Source organism: Castor canadensis, chromosome 5, assembly GCF_047511655.1.
Source record: "Castor canadensis chromosome 5, mCasCan1.hap1v2, whole genome shotgun sequence".
NCBI lineage: Eukaryota > Metazoa > Chordata > Mammalia > Rodentia > Castoridae > Castor > Castor canadensis.
In genome coordinates, this window is record NC_133390.1 from 170,770,522 (window position 1) to 170,793,234 (window position 22,713).

At 50.3% G+C, this 22,713-nt stretch overlaps 1 protein-coding gene across 2 annotated transcripts in view; it reads right to left on the reverse strand.

The window, feature by feature from the left end:
- Positions 1–13,375: 13,375 nt before the first annotated feature.
- B4galt5 (beta-1,4-galactosyltransferase 5) overlaps positions 13,376–22,713 on the reverse strand; it is a 67,190-nt gene continuing 57,852 nt past the window's right edge. For both annotated transcript variants that reach the window (XM_020169921.2, XM_020169924.2), the window contains 6 exons: positions 20,884–21,008; positions 19,802–19,918; positions 19,002–19,189; positions 18,117–18,239; positions 16,749–16,850; positions 13,376–15,961 (listed from right to left, as the gene is read on the reverse strand). In XM_020169921.2, the coding sequence (XP_020025510.1) occupies positions 15,814–15,961; positions 16,749–16,850; positions 18,117–18,239; positions 19,002–19,189; positions 19,802–19,918; positions 20,884–21,008 (803 nt within the window). In that variant the 3' untranslated portion in view covers positions 13,376–15,813. The remainder of the gene's footprint in view (positions 15,962–16,748; positions 16,851–18,116; positions 18,240–19,001; positions 19,190–19,801; positions 19,919–20,883; positions 21,009–22,713) is intronic.

Genomic DNA, 22,713 nt, shown 5'->3' on the forward strand with positions numbered 1-22,713 from the left:
CCTCCTCAACGTCCTCACCCTTCTCTCATCACCAGGGTGAAGAGGATGACAGATATGAGCCCTCCTCCCCTCGGGGCTGGGTGGGTGGCGGGGGAGGAAGGCTGGGCCTGGTGACAGAAGATACTATGGAGCACGGCTGCCCTGACACCTGTTCAATCGCATGCATTTACTGAGCACCCACTGTTGTGTGAGCCTGGGCTTAGCAGGGAGTTCCTGCAGTCAGAACATGTGGTGGGAACTACTTTTATTCTTCTTGGGAATAAAACATCTCTGAAGCCCAGAGAGGTTAAGTAGCTGTACAAGGTTGCACAGCTTACAGGTGGTAGAAGTGGGACTGGAACCCACAAAGTTCTGGTGGGAGGCTGGGATCTGTCCTCTTAAGCCATTGTACTGCTATTGCAGCTCCATCTGTCCATCTGTCTGTCCACTCAGCACATATTTGTTGAGGCACAGGGCTGGGTGTTGGCTGAGGTAAGCAGATGCAGCCCTATCTTGGCCCCAGGAGCTCCTCCCAAGGGGAGGTGACAAGGAGACGAGCAGCAGGAGAAATAAACTCAGTATGGTGATTTTTTTTTTTAATGGCAGTACTAGGGTTTGAACTCAGGGCCTCATGCCTGCTAGGCAGGTGCTCTACCACTTGAGCCGCTCTGCCAGCCCTTTTTCTGTGAAAGGTTTTTCAAGACGGTTCTCACAAACTATTTGCCGGGCTGGATTCAAATCGTGCTCCTGAGCGCTGCCTCCTGAGTAGCTGGGATTACTGCCAGGTGTGAGCCACCAGGCGCCCGGCAGTGTGGTGATTCTTGATGCAAAGGAAAACCATCCAGAGCAGGCTGAGGGCAGAGGCTGTTCCTGTTGCACATGGTGGGGTTTGGCCTGCAGGCCGTCTGGGGGTCCTGGAATCCTCTCCAGGGAGAGGCCTGGGATCACCTTGACAGCATGAGGCGGCCAGACTGTCAGGGCCCATTGGAGGCTGGAAAGCAGGCAGGAGGTAACCCGCTGGTCCAGGTGATGGTGGCTGGCCTGGTGGGGACAGTGGATCAGGGAAACCGAGCCACATTTTGGCTGCGTCTTGAAGATGGGTAGCACACGGGGATGACAGACAGGACTCAGGCCATCCTCTGAATCCCTGTGAGCACAGCTGCCTTGAGGCCCAGCAGACAGCTTTCTGGAGGCGATGGGGAGCTGGGATTCAGACACGGTCCTGCCAAGTTGCCTGTGAGTGCGGATGTGCGGTTTGGATTCATCCAAGGAAGACACCTGGTGTTGACTGGCGCTCTGGGGCTGTGGCGATCACAGTGGGACCAGAAGGCTGGAGGGGTCAGCGCTGGTCCGGGCGGGTGTGACAATGTCTCCTGAAGCCGCCAGATGGCGCCAGCTCCCAGTTCCCTCGTCCCGCTGACCCTCGCTGGCGGCAGACATTGCAGAGTCGTCCCAGAGCAGCGAGCTGTGCCAGGGCGGAGCCTGGGCAGCGGCTCAAGGGGCGCACCTGGGGGCACCCAGAGAACCCACCACATGTGGGAGTCACTCACGCAGACAAGGCTGGACCCCAGTGCCCACCAGCGGCTCTCGGAGACAGTGCGGCACCAAGATCAAGTGCACATGCCTGACGGCCAGAGGACCCTGGTCTCAACCCAGGTTTGGCCACTTATTAGCTGTGTGGCCTTGGGCAAGCCGCAGTCTGTCTCTGGGCCTCCGTTGCCCCATAGGTAGAACGAGATGGAGTCCATTTCTGAGCCAGGCTCGGAGATGGGTGTGGGGGACAGCATGGGCAGGCCACTTGCCCTCCAGAAGCTCACGGGCTTGGACAAGTGGCACCTGCAGTCCAGCATTGCTGAGCCCCACACCCCCAGACACTCCTGGCTTAGCGCTTCCCAGCTCCCAACCCAAGATGGACCCCCCCACCAAGGGACAGGGACTTTGTCTAAGTTGTTTGCTGCTGAACCTCCAGTGCCAGGACCATGGCTGGCACACAGTAGGCATTCCCTTCCCTGCTTCCATTTCACCCCTACCTAGTCCATTTTCTGTAATGCAGCCCAGGCAATCCCACAGAAACTGACAGCACACCATGGTCCTTGGAGTTCTCCTCACTCAGAGTAAGAGCCAAAGTTCCCCCACAACCCACAAGGCCTCATGTGACCCCTCATCTCACCTCCCTGGCCTCACTTCCCCCTTCCCCTCACTCTGCCAAGCACTCCAGCTGCCTCACACACCTGCCTGAGGACCTTTGCACTTGCTGTTTCCTCTCAGAGATGTTCGGCTGTGGTGGTCAGTTGTGATAGCCATCTGTAGTGTCAGTTGTGGTGATGGCTCTGGTGGTGACTGTGGAGGTCAGCTGCACAGTCGACTATCATGGTACTAACGTGAAAAGCAGCAGGTGAGCATGGCTGTTGCTTCTGGCCCTGACAGACCTGGTGTACGACTGAGATTTCCTACTTTCTAACTGGGAACAGTCACGATCCCCTGTCCATGCCTCAGTTTCCCATCTTTAAGGGGCTGATTGCACTCAGGGTAGTTAGTATAAACCGCTCAGCCCAGGAGGCCTGGTGCTGTGGTTATAGAAGGTTCCAACTTCAGATAGTTGCCTCGGGAGGGCAGCACAGACTGTCATCCTGGGAGAGGGAGGGGTGGCTGGAGGCCATCTGCGGAGCCAGCAAGGTCAGCCTGGCCCAGGTGCTGCTGCTGCTGCTCTTCCTCCTCCTCCATCTGAGGCAGGCAGCAAGTGTGAGGTGTCTTCCCTGCAGGCTGGAAAGCCAGCTGAGCAGCTTAGATAACGAGCTGGGACGTAGGAACACGGGTGTCCTAAGAGCTGCTACTGCACCAGCCATCTGGACCTCATACGGAGAGTGGGTATCTTGAGGTCAGAAGTGTGGAGTTGGTGGCAGGACAGGCTACGGCAGGAGGATGGCGAGTTTGAGGCCCGCCTTGGCTACACAATGAGACCCTCATTAAAAAAATTTGTGGGCTTTAGCCTGAAGCAATAGGGGCATTAAAAGTTTGGGGGTGAGGGCCAAACCCCCCTTGCCCCGAGCATTGGTGTGGCTGCTATTCTCTGCCTCATGGCTCCGTCTCCAGCACCAGCTCCAGAGGGGCCTAGGGAGATGATGTTGGATGAGTATGTGACTGGACGGACGGATGGGACAACAGTCACTGGATGCTGGCCTGGCCTGCCCCCTCCCGCACGCACTCCTCCTCCCACTCCAGGGAATCATCATGGCTCCAGACAAAAGGGGGCCGTCCACATGTGTTCGTGGAGCACTGCTCATTGTGCATGTGCCATGTGTGAGGTCCTGGGGACAGTGGAGGACACACAGATCCAGTCCCTGTACCCAGAAGCCCACATCTCCTCGACAGAAGGAACGGGCATTCAGAGGCCACTCTCCAACAGAGGGAGGGAGGAGTTGGGTCGCTGGGCCTCAGGGAGGTGCTGAGTCCACAGAGCAGCCATGTGACCAGTCAGGGGACAGGCCCACGTCCTGAGGTGGGAGCTCAGAGAGACCACCTGGAGGCAGCACCCTGGGACAGGATTTTCTTCTAGGGCCTTGGAGTCCATGTGTGGGGCGTGGGGCGGCCCTGTCTGCTTTGCACTTCACATCTTTCTGTCAGAGTGTAACAGACACAGTGTTACCTGTGTCCCCATTTCACAGACGCAGAAACAGGCAGGGAGGGAACTGACCTACCCAAGGTCACAGCTGAGGGCGAGTGCAGAGCCAGGACCCCACTCAGCCCTCTGACCCGGGGACCTGCAGGGCTGGGGCAGGGCTGAAAGATGCCCTCCAGGCCACATAGGTCCCTTCTTCCTAGTCCTGTCCTGAGAGCCTCCAGGGCACCTGGGGTGTTGGTAGGAATGAAGGATGTTGGTAGGAATGAAGGATGTACCATGTCACAGGCACCACGGGCCATGGGCAGGCCCTGACGAGTCAGCAGCCCTGACTCACCAGGCTGGACCCAGAGCTGACCTCTGCCCTGCCCTGTAGCCGTCAGAGCATCCATGCCCTTGCTGCTACTGGGGTATTTTCCGCCACCACCCCTGGGTGAATGTCCCACAGGAGCTGAGTGACAGGCTCCTCACCAGAGTCACCCTCCTCCCCTTGCTGCGTGGCCTCAGGCAAGCCCCAGTCCTCTCTGGGCCTGCAGAACACCTGGGCCCGAGGACCAGTCTGCAGCCTCCCTGTGCACAGGCCCAGCCCAAGGGACAGAAGGGCTGGATGGAAAAGCGCAGGCAGCGGGAGGCCCCACGGTCCCCACACGTCCAGGCTCCTGCGGTGTGGCAGCCCCAGGGCTCAGGCCCAGCAGTCGCCTCTTTCGCAAGCCGGCTGTTCCCTGAGCACCCAACCTGTGCGGGCCTTCTGAACCTCCGTGATGCTCTCGCCCATTTTGCAGATGAGAAAACTAAGACTGAGAGAGGTAAAGGCCTTGCTCAAGGTCCCCAGATCAGGAAGCAGCAGAGCCAGGATCAAATCCAGTGAGGCCCATTCCAGAGCCAGGCTCCGGGAGCCCCTCAGACTCAAAGCCTTCACTCCCGCCTTGCATCACGTGGACCACTTGCCCAGCTGCAACCAAGGCAGAGTTGGCCAGTCCAGAAGGTGGACCTGTGTGCCTCGTGGCCTCCCTGGGGGCAGCCCAGGACAAACATGCTGAGGGTTGTCACCTGCCTGCTCTGCTCCGGGGCCTCTCCCACGCAGAAGGAGCTGCCCTCCATCCTCCAGCCCTGCTCCATCCTCTGTGCCATCAAATGTCTCTCCATGTCACAGTACCTGCCACCAAGGCCCCATGCTCGTGGTCAGGACACTGCTATGTCTCCCTTGTCCCCAAACCTCCTTGCTGACACCAGCCCCTCTCCATGGCCCTGCTCCCCCAAGTCTGGCTGGGAATTCCCAGTCCCACTGGAGCCTTCAGTAGCTAAGCACCCACCCGATGTGCCCCGAAGCCATCTTGGACCCCAAATGCCTGGTCCCCCACTGTGCCCCTAACAGCCTTGTCTCAGCGCCGCCTTCCTTTGGCCAAGTGTCATGTATCCTGCTCCACCATCCTCTCCTCCCACCACCTCCAGAACCTGTCCAGAGCCCTCCACCTCTCTAACGCCACTGCTGCCACCCTGGTCCAGGTCGCCACTCTCACCCACGGCCTCCTCGCTGGTCTCAGCTGCTATGTTCACTCTCCCACACAGGGATTTGAGAAACATCAAAATACATCACCTGCCAGCTAAAAAAACGCTGCCGGTGGTCTCTGGCTGCCCTTCCCCTAACCCCAAAGCTCTCACCTTGGCCCTGTCCCCCCCGCCAAGGTTCCCCCTTCCCTTCAGTCACACTGACTTCCTTGCTCTAACAAGAGTGGGCTCATGCCTCAGGGCCTTTGCACCTGCTGCTGCTTCTGTTTGTAACTCTAGCCTGCCTGTTCTTCCCATGACTGCCTTGGTCTCTCATGAACCCCAGCAGACCCTCACCTCCTCACTCACTTCCCTGTCACTCTCCTGGCCAATCCCAACCCCACGCTGTTTATTTCCTCCATTAACGCTCAGCACCGTGTGGACTCACCTGCGGGTCAACCTGTGCTTGTCTATCCACCCCTCCTCCCCAGAAGGCAGGGCTTCACGTCTGCCCTGTCCACTGATGGAGATGCGAGCCAGGATACAGGGCGCCTGGCTCACGGTAGATGGGCAATAAATAGCTAACGGATGGGTGGATGTGCAACCAGATAAATGAACCTCAGTTACCGTCCCTCTCTTCCTCAAGAACCTACCTTGGCTCCCCACTGCCTATAAGATAGAAACCAAGCTCTTATTGGGATGTTCAAAGATTTCTGAACTGGGCCCAAATAGGGTGCTCACTAATTCACCTGCCATCCCAACTTGTGGGCAGTACCACCTTCATCTCGATCTTGGATTTTGCCCCTGCTGAGCCTTATCAGAGATGTTTGGTGAATGAATATGTGATTGTGGGAGACAGAGAGAGAATGGGGGGGCAGAGAGAGAGAGAGAAAAGAAGAGAGAATAGGAGTGAATGAGTGAGCAAGCAGTGATCGAGTGAATGGGAGAGCCAGGCCTGAGTGACGACTGAGCTGTGACATACTTGGAGCCTTTTTGCCATAGAAGGTGGCTCCAGGGCCCTGTAGGGACAGGAAATTGAAACTGAAACCTGCCAGCAAGCAGCTGGGTGGTGACTCAGGGAGACCAAGCTGAGTGACAATTGTGGTCACCCTCTGCCACTCTTGCAGGCTACTTCAACCCCATTCACAGTGCCTGCATGGGTGGCAGTGTCCACATTCAGGGCGGCTACCACCCTTTCGGCCTCTGCAGCTCTGACCCTTCCAGACTTGGGACCCTTTGTGTACAGTGGCACAGGCCGCTGGCATCTCTGTGGTCTGGGCAGCCCCTCTCCGCTCTCATTTCTGGAGAAGAGACATCACCCAAGGGGCGATGCTGAGTGTGGCTCTCCTGATGCAGCAGATGCTCTGGTGACAGTGAGCTGCCTACAGGACTGGATCCTGGGAGGGGTATGATCCTCAGGGGCACAGGGTATGGGGACCATGACAGGAATAAGAGGCCTCCATGGGCGGGGACGGGTCCCAAGACCCTGTGTGACACCACATGTGCCGTGGTCCCCCTGTTGAGGGTCTTGGGCTCTGGCTGAAGACCAGCCCTGGTGAGGTCATGGCACCCCTGGTGGCCTCTGTCCTGAAGAGGTCCAAGTGAACATTGCGATGTCCTCACCTCTCACCTGGAAGGAGGGACTTGACTCCAATGCCCTCAGCAGAGCCCCATGTCCACCAGAAGCCTTCAGCCAGAGGGCTCTTCCAGTGCGGAAATCAGGTCCCTTCCCTCAGCTGCTCTCAGCCCAACTCGCCTCCCCCACAGAACACACTCAGAACCAAGTCCCTGCCCCAAGGCCTGCGGCAACGACCGTGCTTCCCCACCTCTGCCCCTTCCCTCCCTGACCTTCAGCTCTCTCCCTCTCCCCCTCTGCAGATCTGTCCCATCGCAGGGCCTTTGCATTTGCTCTCTCACAGCCTGACCCTCTCTCCAAACCTTTCAGACCTCCCCATGACTGACTCCATGTTGCCTCCCCAGAGGGATCCCTGACTGCCCAACCTAAGGCTACCTCTCCCTTAAACCACTCTGGCTGTCTGAAGCCAGACCATTACTGGGCTTTTGTCCCTCTCTCCTCCTGCTAGAATAAACCCCACCGCGGGGGGCTCGTCTATTCACCTCTTTCGTTTAGTGCCCGACCGACGCATTGTGGGTATCGGTGTTAATGGTCTTAATAAGGAGAGGTTAGTGTGGCTCCTTACTCCTTTCTTATTGTGCTTTTAACTTTTGCTTTAGTCGGTTTTTTCGGGATTTATCCATTTTATGGTGCACCCTTCCTCCCTTCCATCCCCTTCCCTTCTTTTCTTGGATGCTAGAGATGAACCTGGGGTCTTGAACATGCTAGGCAAGTGCTCTTCTTTTCTCCCTCCCTCCCTCCTTTCTTTCTAGTTATGCTTGAACCGCACCACCAGTTATTTTTCAGGCGGGGTGTCACATTTTTATGCAGGGCCAACCTCGAGCCAAGATCCTCCTATTTATGCCTCCCTCATAGCTAAGATGACAGGTGCACTACATCCAGATTATTTTGGGGGTCTCACTAACTCCATCCTATCTCGGCCTTCCAAGTAGCTAGGATTATAGAGGTGCACCACTAAGCCTGGCCTGCTTTCATTTTTTGAAATGTACATCTTTAAGACTATACATTTTCCTCTGTGGGCAGCAATAGCTGTGTCTCCTATGCTTGGGCATGAACAATGTCCACTTCTCTTCCGTCTAGATAACTTGGTAACTTGCCATTTCTATTCTGGTTTCCTTTGGCTCAGGGCCCGTTTGGAAGAGTGCCTCCTATTTTTGAAGAGGGTAAGAATTTGGGGTCTTTCAATTACTTACTCCTTAAGACATTGGATTATGAAGTGAGAATGTGGCTTGGAAAATTACCACTCAGGCTGGACCAAGTGCCTGTCCACGGCAGATGGGCGCAGTAGACAGAGGTTTGCAAGTTTCTGGACGAGGGCCCTTGGGCTGAGGGGACTTACCTCTTCAGCCACGTTTGCTTGAGCGACTTGCCATCTTTCTTATGTTGTATGTTTACCTGGGGTGGCTTGGGGCAGGGGGCAGAAGGCACCTCCTATAGCCTGAGCCACTCCTGATGGTGTCACTGGCCACCATAAATCCAGGCCAGATGGGAAACGCCAGGCTCACGGTGAACTCTGATGCTAGCTCCTTCCTAACCAGGCATTCCGAATGCCAAGCTGGGGAAGGAGGGCAGCTGCTCTTTTATCATGGCGTAATGACTCATAGTGATTCACGTTTATGATCGTGTGGGATTCGCCAGGACACACTGTCAAGAGGAATTTGTGCCTTTTGTGACACATATTCTGCCCTTGTGGTAGAAAACGTCCCTGGGGTGGGGGGACTGTGGGTCATGGGCCTCCTTGAGGGAGCACAGCCATAAGTCCTTCTCCCGCTGCCCCAAAACAAATCTTCCCTGCCTGCCACCCTGTCCCACAACCTCAGCTCCCTAGACTGCGGGACAGGAAAGAGCCAGATGCCGTGTGACTTATTTCCAGGACAAGGGTGCAAGGCATGGTAAAGAGGACCCCACTGTGCAGGGAGCCTGGGGCAAGGAGGAGGTGGGAGTGGGGGATTCATCTCCCACTCTGGATTCCATATAGAACAGGAGCCAAGAAACATATGGGTTCCACCGTGCCAGCCAGACTCAGTGGCCACAGAGGCCCTTTCCTTGTCTGGAACCACATCCGCCAGCAGTCAGACAGAAGTTGTATCAGGCCAGGGCGCTCTCTATCTTCCTAAGGTCAAGGTGAAATGCCGAGAAATCAGGCAGGAACATTTTGTTCCTTTACCAGTTCACTTGCCAGAACTTTTAGCCCCCTCTGCTGCTCTGGATGGAAAGACACCCAAACTCCTGTCCTCAGGAGGACACAATGACACCCGGTGGGAAATGGAGGTGTGAAGACAGGCTACAAGGGAGGAAGACAGGATGGAGAGATGGGCCTGCAGAGGGAGGGAGGGGAAGCGCCCATGCCGAGGACAGCAGTTTTAACCCACCAGGCCAACTGGCCCACCACCCCACGCAAGAAGTGCCAGCCTCGCCGGGCACCAGTGGCTCACGTCTGTAATCCTGTCTACTCAAGAGGTAGCCGTCAGGAGGATCGAGGTTCGAAGCCAGTCTTAAATAGATTTTTTTTGGTGGATCTGGGATTTGAACTCAGGGCCTCATGCTTGCTAAGCAGGCGCTCCATCACTGGAGCCACTCTGCCAAGCCTCTAAATAGATTTTTGATAGGACTTGGCAAAGTAAATTTAAATCTCACTGGAATGAGAAACCACAAAATTTGAAAACAGTGATGGCACTGTACGACTAGGCTCTGGATTGTATGTATACTACCCATTTATAAAAGCTTAGAAAGGTCACAGAACACGTTATGGTTTATGTATCCCCCGAAGTTCACGTGTTGCAAAGTTAAATTGTGATGTGGGTGTGTGAGGTGAGTGATATGAGCTCTGCCCTCATGGAATGGGTGAATGTTATCACAAGGCTCCAGGATGGCCTTGAACTCCTGAGCTCAAGCATCCTTCTACCTCAGCCTCCCAAGTAGCTGGGACTACAGGCACACACCAGTGCATTCGACAAGTGTGGGCTGCTATCAAAACAAAGTCAGCTCCCTCTTGCTCATTCTCACCCTCTCTTTCCCTCCCACCTTCCACCATGTATGGCACAGCACAAAGGTCTTCATCAGACACTGGCACCATGGGACTTTCCAGCCTCCAGAACCATGAACCAAATAAATTTCTGTTCCTTACAAATTTCCCAGTCTTGGGTATTGTTATAGCTGTAGAAAACCAACTAAGATAACAACATGAAAACACACCACAGGGAAGTACTAACAGGAACTAAAGCACAATGAAACAGATAGCTCAGTGTAGCAAAACTAAATTTGCGGCAGAATTTGAGACATGGCCTGGCACTGGTGGCTCAGGAGGCAGAGATCAGGAGAATGGCTTGAAAACCAGCCTAGGTAAATAGTTCGTGAGACTCATCTTGAAAAAAAATCATCACAAAAAAAGGGCTGGTGGAGCGTGCCTGTCTAGCAAGTGTGATAACCCGAGTTCAAGCCCCTTCAAGCCCCAGTACTGAAAAAAAAAAAAAATTAAGACATGGTTTGTCAAAACAAATGGAGGAGGGATTACTGAATAAATCCTAGCTCATTAGCAATCCGTTCAGAAAAAAATAAATTTAGGTTCCTCACGTGCCCACTTCATACACCAAGTCAATTCTGGTGGATTAGAGCTACAATGGCACAGTCGTTCATAGATGGTAGAGGGCGAATTCCACACCCTCCCGCTGTTTCCAATATGTGGACCCTTTGTTCTAGCAACTGTGTTTCTTGAACTCTCACAGGGGTCTCGTCATTTAGGTGCTTATGGATTTGTGTGCACCTGTGTTCACTGTGGTACACAGTGATGGTGAACTCCACAACTGAACACCAAATACAGTGGATTACTACAACCAGTCATCAAAGGAAGAAAGACATGCAGTCAATCGCTGAACAGATATTTTTTGAGCACTTACTATGGACCAGGCCTAGTTCTTGGCACTGGGCTGGAACAGAGAGAACAAAACTTTCTCCATCTTCATGGGGATTACACTTTTGAGGGGCCACCTGTAAAGGAATAAGGAACAAAACAAACATAAAGTGATGGAGTGGCAAACCTTGGGAAACAAAATAAAGCAGGCTAAGGAGAGAGGGGAGAGGTGGCATTTTAAGTCTATGAGCACAGGCAAGGGTCCTCCTGGGAAGTGGCATCTGAGATTTGAAAGTGCCTCAGCATGGAAAGAGGTCTCCAAACTATGAAGATAGTGCACCAGAAGTGTCTGCAGACCTTTAAAAACAATAAATGTCTATCTCCCCACACATCCGTGTAAATTCATCAAAGTGCTGAATTAAAGGGGAGAAGGAACTTAAAATATTTTTCCAGCTAACAAGGACTCATTTAATTGCTTTTGTAATAAAGACAACTTTAAACTGTGAACAAAAGCATATATGCAAAGAAGCTAGGTCAGAAGTTGAACAGGGGTTAAGACAGTTTCCTCCTGTAGTGACACTGCTTACTATGTGACCTCAGCTCTCTGTGGCTTCCATTTCCCCACAGCAGCTGCTCCTGTTGCTCCCTGGGAATTATTTGACAGTATCTGGTGACACTGTCAGTTGACACCGAGGGGGTAGAGGTCAGGGGTGCCACTAAACATCCTACAAAATGCTTTTCACCAGGTACCAGGAAGTCCCCCACCTTCCACCCCCACGCAGACCTCAGCGCTGGAGGCCAAGTATGAAAGGAGAGGCCCTGACCTAACTCATGGGGCCATGGCCACCTTCATGTGCCCTGCAAATCGTCTGTACACTCAGCAAATGGAAACTACTATTTTTAGTACCTGGTGTCCCCCAGATGAAGCCAATCTTGGAAGTAAAAAGGAAGCAGTCATAGCAGGAATCCATTCTGCCAAATTCTGTTTCGAGACTGACTGGACAGTGCTTGCCAGGGAGGTGGCAGGAAGCCACCTTGCCTGGGCTTCTGTTTTTGTTAAATCACCCCGCCGCCTCACATTCAGGCAAATTTCTGCACGGCCATTGACCCTTGGGTACATGTGCCTGCTGTCTTCTTTGGTGGCTACTTCCTTAGGATTCAAAAGCATGCAACCTGCTCCTGGAAAGTCAGAGCCTACACCATCGCCAAGCCCCTGAAATTCAAGAGGCCCCTCCCCCTACTGCTCCATTTCCTCATGTTGGCCACCATGGCTCCGCCCACCAGGCACCCAAATGCTCTTCCACATTACCAACCCCTTCCCCGTGGCTAATTCATTATTTTCCATCTTTCCTCCGGCACAGCAGTGTTCACATTCAACACTGCTGACCACTCCCTCCTGACTTCCCCTGACCTCCAGACCTCCTTTCTTGCCACTCTTCCTCTTCTTAGAGGGCACCACTTTACCTTCTTCTTGGTGTTCTCAGGTCCTCCCCACACGGGGACCCGCACTGACCCTGCACCTGTGCAGGACACATAGTTCCTTCCGTGATCTTCCCGGGGCCCACAGTCGATAGCTGCTGTGGCTTGGTTATCTCCACACCATGGAACTCACCACCACCTGCCTGACCTCACAATCTTCCCTGCCAGTTGATCTTCCCCACCAGCCGAGTGGGGAAGCCACCAGCTTTGGTGGGCTCCCTACCTTCCAAGCCAGTACAGTCCCAGGGTGCTGCTGGGCCTCTCAGTCAGTCCTTCCCCTCTGCCCCTGCACTGTACTGTCCCCACGGGCTCCCTCACGGCAGGGAGAACCCTCCCATCACAGCAGCCACTCCCGAGCACCTCCTGCACGCACCCTCACTCCTGACTGAACAGCAAGTTTCTGAGGTCACCCGTTTTTTTGTTTTTTTGTGGCAGCACTGGGGTTTGAACTCAGGGCCTCACACTTGCTGGGCAGGTGCTCTACCACTTGAGTCACTCCACCAGCCCCACCAATCCTTGTTTTGCACATCAGTATGTCCCCAGGACCCAGACACAGAACTACACCAAGAAATACTGGAGGTGCTAAACGTAATCTATGATTATAATTTCTGAGCAGAATTAGCAGAGAGCAAACTCTGGACTGGCCTCTGAGAATCTTCTGGAAACAGACTCTATCGCCTATCACTGTGCTTCCACTTCACCAGTAATGCAGACAAGTAACTGGAAAGGAGACACAAGTGTGGGGTCCTACCATGGGCTGCACGAGGGGGTCTGCTAGCTCTGTCATCTCACTCACATGTCCCCGTGCTGCGGGGACAACACTTCCCTGTGAAAGGCAAGGCCCCAAGGAACCACCTGTCCCGGACAAAGAGACGACCACCAAGGTTTGGTTCTCGAATGTGTATTTTTTACTGAAAAAAATCATTCATAAATTAACATACAAAAATGTACAAACACATGAGTAAATAATGTAATGACAAAGAACTATTTTTGTGAAAAGTGTTTTTAAAACATCCTTAGAATTCAGTGCAAAAATGTACCCCTGGCACCTCTTAAAACATAAGAGCAAGCTCAGAAAGCATAGTGATGGAAAGAAGCTAGGACGTTTAATGCCATGGTCCAGGGTAAGTGGACATAAAACAGTATGTGTGGCTACTCAGCTACTCTCTGTGGTAGAGGAATTCTGATGAGAGCTCCTGTCACATCAAAATGAGGATTTTTGCAAATAACGCCCGCCCCAAACCCACCCCCACCCCCCAAAAAACCACCCAGTATGAGCTGCACACAGCAATCAAAGATGACTGATTTAAGGGCTGGCCTACTGGAAGCCTTGAAGAATTTCAGCTGCTCAAATATGCACAAAGTCACATTTGATTCTTTTTTTTTTCAACATGAGAATTTCATGCTGTTAACAGCACATGTCTGGCTGTACATTTTTAATGATTACATTTCCCATACAAATATTGAACTTGGTGGATAAGGGATCACAGTGCCCATTAAGGGATTCCACATTAAGAAGACAAACTTAAGACACAACTGCAAGAGAATAATAGAGCAGCCCTACTGTGAGCAAGAAAGACCTTCAAGTATGAGCCTCTGGCCAACAGAGTACTCAGTGACACCGTACTGATGTGGAGCTTTGACTGGGATCACAGCTTAGCGCTGAGCACCAGCCTGGCAGACCCTTCCAAATGACACCATGGCTCCCTCACATTGAAAGCTCACAGCCTTCAGTGGCCAAAGAGAGGAGAATGGGAAGGGCGGTGGAAGGGTCAAGGCTGGCACAAAGGAAGGGCAGGGAGAAATAAGTCTTTATTGCTATATGCACCGTAAGACAAAGGAAAAACGAATTCTTGTGTCATGTTCCCTGGCGAAGGTGTCTTAAAGCATGAACTGCTTCAAGCTCTTCTAACATGAGATACAACTTACCAGCGTCTTCAAGGGCAGCACCTGCTCTCTCATATGAGCTGATAAGAGCTTCGAAATGTAATTATTTTCTAACTACCACGCTAGTCTTCAAAAGAACAAAAATGCAGCAAAAAAACAAGGCCTGGCCAATCACTCCCACAGTTTGGGGGATCATATGTCCATAGAACCAACACATGCAACAGAAAAGCCCACCCCCCATGCCCTACACACTCATGTAAACCATGAAAATCAAGGAAGTTGAGGCAAACAAGGCAATTAAAAAAAATATGAAGTCCTATTCAGACAGTTCCCAGTCACAGTGTGTAACCACGCTTTGTTTGTGGAGAGGGGAAGACCTAACTAGCATCTTCCAGGAGTGGACAGAGAATGAACTGAGGGTTTCAGCTCAGGGACAGGCACAGGTCAAACACAATTTAGAATCTGACTTCAGAAAACCTGTGGGGCTTTGCCAGTCTAAATTTCAAAGCTGTGATTTGGTCTCACCTAGACCCAAGCAGTCACAGCAGTGTTACCTGCTCCATAGTGGAATTCTTCCCAGTCAATTGCTAATTAGTTCTGTTGCACAGAAAAGAGTAATTCAAAGAATCTTCCAGAGCCCAAATGGGAAGCAGAGGAACCAGTGAAGCCACTGGTCATTCAGGCCCAGCTCCAAATGGGAAGGAAAGGGACAAAATGCCACCCAAAGCCCGCTCTCCCCCATCGTGGTAGAAGGACAAAACCTGAAGTCCAGAAGGCCAGGTGTGTGCGCAGTGAGACCCAAAGGGGTTGGTCTGCTTTATATTTTGAGACGGTCTCGCTGTACACCCCAGCTGGCCTCAAACTCCCAATATTCCTGCCTCTGCTTCCCATGCGCTTGGATTCCAGGCGTGTACCCCACACCGTTTTGAGGGTCTGCTTTAAGAGATGCAGAAGCATGCTCCATACAGCAGCCTCCTGTTTAGCAGAGGACAGGGACAGGAGTGTTGTGGCCACAAGGAGGAGAGAATCCACAGCAAATGGTTTGTGGAAGAAGCAAGACTTGTGGAAGAGGGGGAGGGCAGGGAATAGAGGTCAGCCACCAGTGAGAGATGCTGTATTATTCTGTTCATGTATCCACTCTCTTCCAAGGTGACACCCACGTGGGAGATGGTATTTTTCAATTGCATTTTAACTGGGTTCTTGCATTTGCCAACCAAAAATATGATCTAATGTATAAATCCTTGCTTTGAATTGAAGCCAGCTATAAAATTAAATTTTAAAAAGGCATTTTACATGGCTTATTTACAATTATACTTCTTCAAGAAGTGATTGTTATGTCTATTTATCGTCCCCAAGTCCCTTCCCTCCACCCTTACTCCCCACCCAAAGCAGGACATTTTTAAAAAGAAGAAACCAAAGAGAACACCAGAGATGCAGATACAGAACGATAGAATGATGTGGCGTCCACTGGCTTCCCGACAGGCCACTGCCAGGATGGGGTCGCCTCTGGGCTCCAAAGGCTGTCTGCTGGGGCGGGTTCCATGGTAGGCCCTGGCAGCTCATTGCTCGTCCTGGGTTCTGGAGATTGTGGCTGAGACAGGACACTGGGTGGAGGATGGGGGGAGAGCAGCAGGACAGATGTCTGTCTTGTGGAAACAAAGCCAGTGCTGAAGAAGGGCATCTTGGGCAGACCCTCTGCTCCAGCAGGTCCTACAGTGAAGGCGTTTGTGCGTGTGCTCCGTCACAGTTTTCCTTGAACCCTGTGGTCCTTCATTAGACTCTGTATTTCTGTTCTTGTCCTGTGCCAATCCAAGATGGCTCATCGGACGGCCTCTGTGGTGGCGGTGGGCAAGCAAATGCGCCTCCCCCCCCATCTCAGTACTCACTCACCTGAGCCAGCTCGGGTGTCAAGTTGACAGTTATGTTCTTATACAAGGCGTCGTACGTGATGTTTGCAAAGTAGTTCAGGTTGTTGAGGCCATCCAGCACCTGCCGCTCCTTTGACTTCCTCAGCAGAGCGTACCTGTGGAAGCCGAGAATAGATGGACTCACAGCAAGGCCCAGCCTTTACAGAGAAGGCACAGTGGGAGGCTTTCTAAACCCATCCTGCAGCCTGCTTTCCTTACTAGTTTGCTCAGGGAAATAAGGAGACCAAGGTTAGGCCATGCTAAGTGAATTGCCCAAAATCACAGAGTGGGGAAGCCCAAGTAAGATCACAAACAGATCAGATGACAAAGGGCACAGTTTGCTCAAATGGAGCGAGAGGCTAGAGATTAGAACTGGTCGTCTAGGGAACACTCCTCCCACAGTCTGCAAAGACCCAAAACAGTCTGCAACTGGAGCAGAGAAAAGACGCAAAACTGGCCACCACTGCAGGAACCTGGGCCATGAAGAGGGTGACCTTCTCTAATTCCCACAGAGGAGATGGCAACAGTTGACTTAGTGCAAGCAATGCTGTGAGATCTGATGGTCCAAATCTCACCACTGGTCTGCTGCCACCCCAAATGTCCACCTTACAGTTAGTTAATCAGGTCTGTGCTGCACCTGTGACCCGAGTCAGAAAAGTTCCAGGGCCGGGTGCTGTAGCGCTGACTATAATCATAGCACTCAGGATGCTGAGGAGGAGGATCTCCAGTTCCCGGCCAGCCTGGGCTGCATAGTGAGAAGACTATCTCAACAAAACATAAACAAAACAGTGCAAGTGAACAGGTCTGGTGGAGTGTGCCAATGGAGGCGAAGTGCACCATGATGCCACCTGACAATGCAAAGCTGTCTTTTTAAAGAGGAATAAATAAATAAATGACACCAACCTTCCAAGGAACTGGACCTCCCCTCGATGGTGGTGAGGAATGGACTTGTATTTCCCTGTGTCCCCTTCTGGCCGGCTCACAGAATAGCCTGCATTCTGTACTCTGTTCAAGACCAAGAGAATGAGCTCTGAGACGGATATGATGTCATGAGCAACCACCCTGGGTTTGGGATGGTCTCCATGATGTGGACACTTAGAGTTCAGGTGTCACCTTGGGGAGGGGGTGGACTTTGTTATATTATAGATTAAGAGCCTTAAAATGACTATATCCTGGTCACATTCATGTCTAGAAAGCTTTCCTAAGTATGAGTAAGCAGCAAGCAAGAGAACATCCACTGTGTTAGTGGGAAAGTGAAAAGACTGCACAACCATACATCCACAGCAGAGCTAAATGGAGCCACTGACAACCTGAGGATGGAATGTGGACGTAACGCAAGCATAATGTCTGCCAAGAGCTTACCGCGTTATCACACCTTGAAGGGGCTACGAGTGCCTTCGCCCTTGGTCCTCAGAACCCTGACATTTACACTGCTGCTGACAGACATTGCAGATCACTGTCCACTCAGCAATTTTTAAAGATAAACTCAGTGAAATGGAAACAGATGCTGTCTCTAGGGGTTCAGATTGTGGGTAACTTTTTTTTAAATATTCACTTGTATTTTACATTGAGCATACTCTTTATTGTAAGGAAAACAAACTGTTAAACTGTCATTTAAGTTTATTTTTGCAGGGCAAAAAATAAGATGAAAACAGCTGCTTTGGTAAGATGTAGGATTTTTTTAGGTTTTTTTTTTGTTTGTTTTTTTAGGATGGTAAGAGCAGGGTTTTCTGTTTGTTTTTAATGTTATAATTTTTTTTTGAGCCAGGGCCTCACTATGTTTGCACAGGCTTGCCTTAAACTCTCAATCCTCCTGCTTTTGTCTCCCAAGTATTGGTATTGCAGACATGTGCTGCCATACCGCCTCTATAACAGGATAATTTAAAAAATAAATACAAATAATTTCTCAGACTGCAAATATTCTAGTCTCTACCATAAAGGCAAAGTACTAAACTCTAGTCGGGAGAGCTCTACCAAGTGCCATAGCTAACAGCAGGCAACTTAACAGATCAAGCCCCCGGCAGATTCCACAGACTCAGCTTCAAGGTCAAAGAGCTCCGAAGTACTTTATGTAGGTCAGCACTGACACATCTGACACACCGTGTGGGGAATATACTGTTAATATACCATGAAGCTCAATTCCACCCTTTGGTTACTTCTAAAATGTGGCCACTGGGACACTTAGACTCCACGCCAGGCTTCATCATCTGCCCAGAGCAGCCTGGTCTGCTGCACGGGCAGCATTTCTGTATGACATGACAGGGGTGGTACCTGTTCCAGAGGTCGTCATCTTCTCCACCCCAGCCCCAGAAAGCATTAGGAAAGCCGTTGATTTTCCGAAACTGTTCCACTGTTAGGCCACTCACTCCACCAAAGAACTCCGTATAAGGAAGCCTGGAAAGAGAGTGAGTCTTGGTCCCTGTGCTAATGGTAACTTTCTCTAAAACCCACCAACTCAATACAGCAGCTGCGAAAATGCTCTCTGTGCTACTGCCCAGAACCATCCAAATTTGCTCTCACCAAAGGAGTTAACTGAATTTTTTTCTGATTTTTTCCCCACTGTTGGGGATGGTGCCCAGGGCCTGACACGTGCCAGGCAAGCACTTTATCACTGAGCTACATCTGCAACTCCTAATTAACAACTTTAACTGGGATATAACTGATATACCCTACCATTCACTCATTTCAAGTGTGTAACTCCATGGCTTTCAGTCTATTCACTGAGTTGTGCAATATAACCACAAACATCGCTAGTAAATTTCATTGCCCCCACCCCCAAAAGCCTTGTGGCTAATGACCATCCCACCCCCAGCCATCTTCCCCTCTCAAACTGCAACCCTGGCAACCACTAATGTCTCTGCCTCTCCAGCAGATCTGCTGTTCTGTGCTGTGCACAGCACGTGGAAGTGTACAATGAGTGGTCTTTATGCCTGCCTCCTTTCATGGCACGATACTTTCAGATGCACCCCTGCTGCAGTGTCTGTCAATCCGCCATCCCACCACACCGCTGAACGGAATTCTACTGTAGAGACCACATTTTGTTCGTCCTTTCATCAGCTGATGGACATTTGGGCTGTAGCTAGTGGCATTTCATCTTTTTTCGACTCTCATTCTTTTACACTGAACCTCTTTAGTTAAGGAGGAAACGACACTCACAGATACATGTACTTATCCAATTTAGTTGCAAAGTGCCTGGGCATCTGTCCACATCCATAATAGTTGCGATCACTTTCTGGTATATGATCCACATCATGAAAAATCAGACAGTCCCACTCCAAGTCCTTCATTGCTTCTTGGAAACCAACATTGAAAAGCATTGCTCGATTAAAGGGTTGAGTGCCAACCTAAGAGAAGTAGAACTCTTCTTAAAGGATACTTCAAGCAAAATCTTTGATGCCTTGCATGCCTAAAAAAGCTTATTAAGACCAACTAGAAAAGATCACTGGGCTCTTGTGAGTGGGTCTAGCACCACTCATCAATGACACACTGTCACCCAGAAGTCAACTAAGCTTTGGTCTTGATTTCTTCAGAAATAAAACTGGTGGAAGGACTAGAGGTATGGCTCAAGTGGTCGAGTGCCTGCCTAGCAAGTGTGAAGCCCTGAATTCAAACCCCATCAGCATCAAAAAAACAAAACCAAGAACCTGGTGGCAAACCAAGTTCCTTTCTCCCAAGGCTGCTGATGCAGAACTTTCCCCACAGAACAGGATGAAAAGGGAAATGGGAGGGGGAGCATTGTCACCTCTGGTTCTCATCACCACCCTACTGATATTTGCCAGGCATTTTCTTCAGCATTATCAACCAATCTGTAACCTCTATTTCATAAACCAAATCTGGTAAGAAGAGAGGGTTTACACGCATTGTTTTGTCGTTTTATTCTGAAGGTACATCAGGAACTCAGTTACACTATGGATGGAGGATTCAAAGGAGAAAGAAGGAAAACAAGGATCACTCACTTGCTCAACCACATAAAATGCAAATTGCAGTCGCTGGCGCTGAAGCATGGGGATCAGGTGTCTGAGCAAGACTGGGAGGTGTTCGTGGCGGTTCCGGAAGGGGATGAGAATTGCCACCTGTAGGATCACAACAAAAGAAGCCATCAAGTTAGTCCCCTGAACCTCTGCATAGCTGGACACCACTGCAGAATGGGTGAGCAACCCTTGGGGAGTTGTGAGAGCTGGTTGTTTTGCCTTCCATGTTCTCTGATGCAGACCTATGCTGCATCACCGCCATGGAACTAAATGGGTCTTCGTACACACACCATGGCTATAGTGTATGTATTCATTGAGCAGCCTAATGAATCCTTTCCAGGCCACAACCCCTAGGAAAGCATATAAGCCACAGTGGGATCCCGTACACAAATACATTTATAGACATCCAAATGCACAGTTGAATTAAGCCTTTAACTGACTGCATGTTGCATGTTATACCCTCACATATAGAGCTACACTGTCTCTCTGCAGAGCATGTGAGGTACTTGTCATTAAACTGAGCTTACAGTCTATTGGGGGGTGGAAACATTGATCAGCACCTCACAGGGCAGGCACAGGATAGGCACTTTAATGAACACTTAGTGAAGAGTAGTTACAAGCTGGTGTGGCACTACTGAGATCATGCAGAGCAATGCTGAACAAAACTTGGGGTCAGCTGCTAGACGGACAGCTCTCCCTCTCTTTTTTTTTTTTTTTTTTTTTTGCAGTACTGGGTTTGAACTCAGGGCCTTGTGCTTGCTGTGCAGGTGCTCTACCACTTGAGCCACACTTCTATCTGGACAGCTCTGCATTCAATTCCACTGATCTTACAGTAACCATGGAGACCTGGCATGAAGCTCTGACTGCGGAGGTGACTTTGGCAAAATGTCAGAGCAGCCAACACTCCTGCTAAGAGATGGAAGTATTCTGCACCATCATCAGAGTGATCAAATTTCTGTGGCTACAGAGTTTTGGGGAAAGCTATCTCTAACACGTTTCTATCCGACACACACTTTGTGTGGGAGAGAGAGCACAAATTAGACAACGTCAGAGTCTGCCACACCCACCTTCCATCGAGGCATGCAGTCAGAAGGCCTCCAGTGACCTCCCAGCCGGATGGTGGGGTCTCTGGAGAAGAGTTCATGAATGTCGTCCATCCCAATTTCACTCATGTTTATGTCTATTGGGCCCTCTGAACAGAGAGAGAAAAGCAATAAGAGCCCAGAAAATGACCAGTTCCCTTTGTCCAGGGCCGTGCTCTCTGGAGAAGGTCAATGCTCCCTCAGCACTGACCTTAGTTTTTACCAGGGACAGGAGCCCTCCCTATACTTTCCATCTCGCTGTTGGTCAGTGCATTGTTACCATCTGGTAAAGCAGCACAATACAGGATTAAGACCTCAGAGACACACTGCTGCCAAAGGTGCAGAAAGAAGTGAAGACTTTGTAACAGCAGCTGAACTTCTCAAAGGAGGAGGGGAAAAGCAACAAACTCACACAGCAGCTCGTATCTCAAGCAAGACCTATCACCAGGTGGCTCTGAATGATCAGATCCAGTCTCAGAACCAAGAAGCAGAACCATGACAATAAATGTTGACAAAAGGATGATTTGACTTCCCAAACTAAGTTTCTGTGTGAATGAGACCAAGGTAGATTTTGAAGAGAAGATCTACAGACACGTGGTGAGACATGCAAATGAAACAGCAAGGCTTCCAACACCACCTGCACGGTGTAGACCAGGCTTATCCACGCAGGGATGGACACATGTTCGAATACCACCTATGTCTGTTGTTAACTTCCTCTATCTTCACACATTTGGGCATAAAAGTCAACTCTGCAAACTTAAGATTTTCCTTTTGTCTTAAAACAATAAAGAGGGCCTGAGACATGGCTCAAATGGTACAGTGCCTGCCTAGCAAGCACAAGGCCCTAAGTTCAAACCCCAGTACCAAAAAAAAAAAAAGGATGAGAACAAACAATAAAGAACTAAGAAACCCAAAAGTACAAAAAAGGTATGCGTTTATGATCAATGTTAATTACACGTAAAATTCCAAGACAATCAAAGAAAAATGAAAGGGAAGAGGTATGATCTCAGATTTTTTTTTTTGAGCCAGCATTTTGGTTTCTGTTTTAAAGAAACAAACTTCTGTCATTTCAAAGCAGGTGTAATCAGTGGTGATTTACACTAAAAAGACAAAGCCTGAGGCCTGCACTTCTCCAGGACATCTTAAAAGATCCCAAGTTAATTTTAAATTGTAAAAATAGCCCGAGTGTCAAGGTTCTAAAAGCAGAACTCATTTTGTGCAATGAACATACGGAAAGACTATTGTATAGTTTCGTTTTTTTTTTTTTCTTTTAAATGAAGAAAAGCTTTGCTTAAGGGTTGCATACTTTTATTGGAGTAAATCTGAATGATCCTACTCCTTTGGAGTAAAACTAGTGCTTACCGGTTTCCAATTGTATTTAGCTTTTTCTGGTTGGAATTTGAAAAAATGAAAACCTAAATAAAATAGGTGAAAGTTCCCTGACTATTCAGGTGAATAAAAAAAAAAAAAAAAAAAAATCCCAAGTTACAAAGCAGAGGCCGTGCAAACAAAGAGCCAGAGGTGGACTCAGCATCCAGGAGTTGCAGGCAACCCTGAAGCAGGCTTGGCTGAAGATGAGCAGATCCTGCTTCCAGCAGAAGGGAGCTTCTCTACTTTCCACATTGGACATGCTCTCTCATTTATTAATTTTATTTTTGGGGGTGAAACTGGGGTACTGGGCTTGTGCTTGCTGGGCTGGTGCTCTATCACTTGAGCTACGCCTCCTATCTTTTTTGCTTCCATTCTTTTTCAAATAGGGTCGCACATTTATGCCTGGGTTGGTTTGGACCTCGATCCTCCTATTTTCACTTCCCA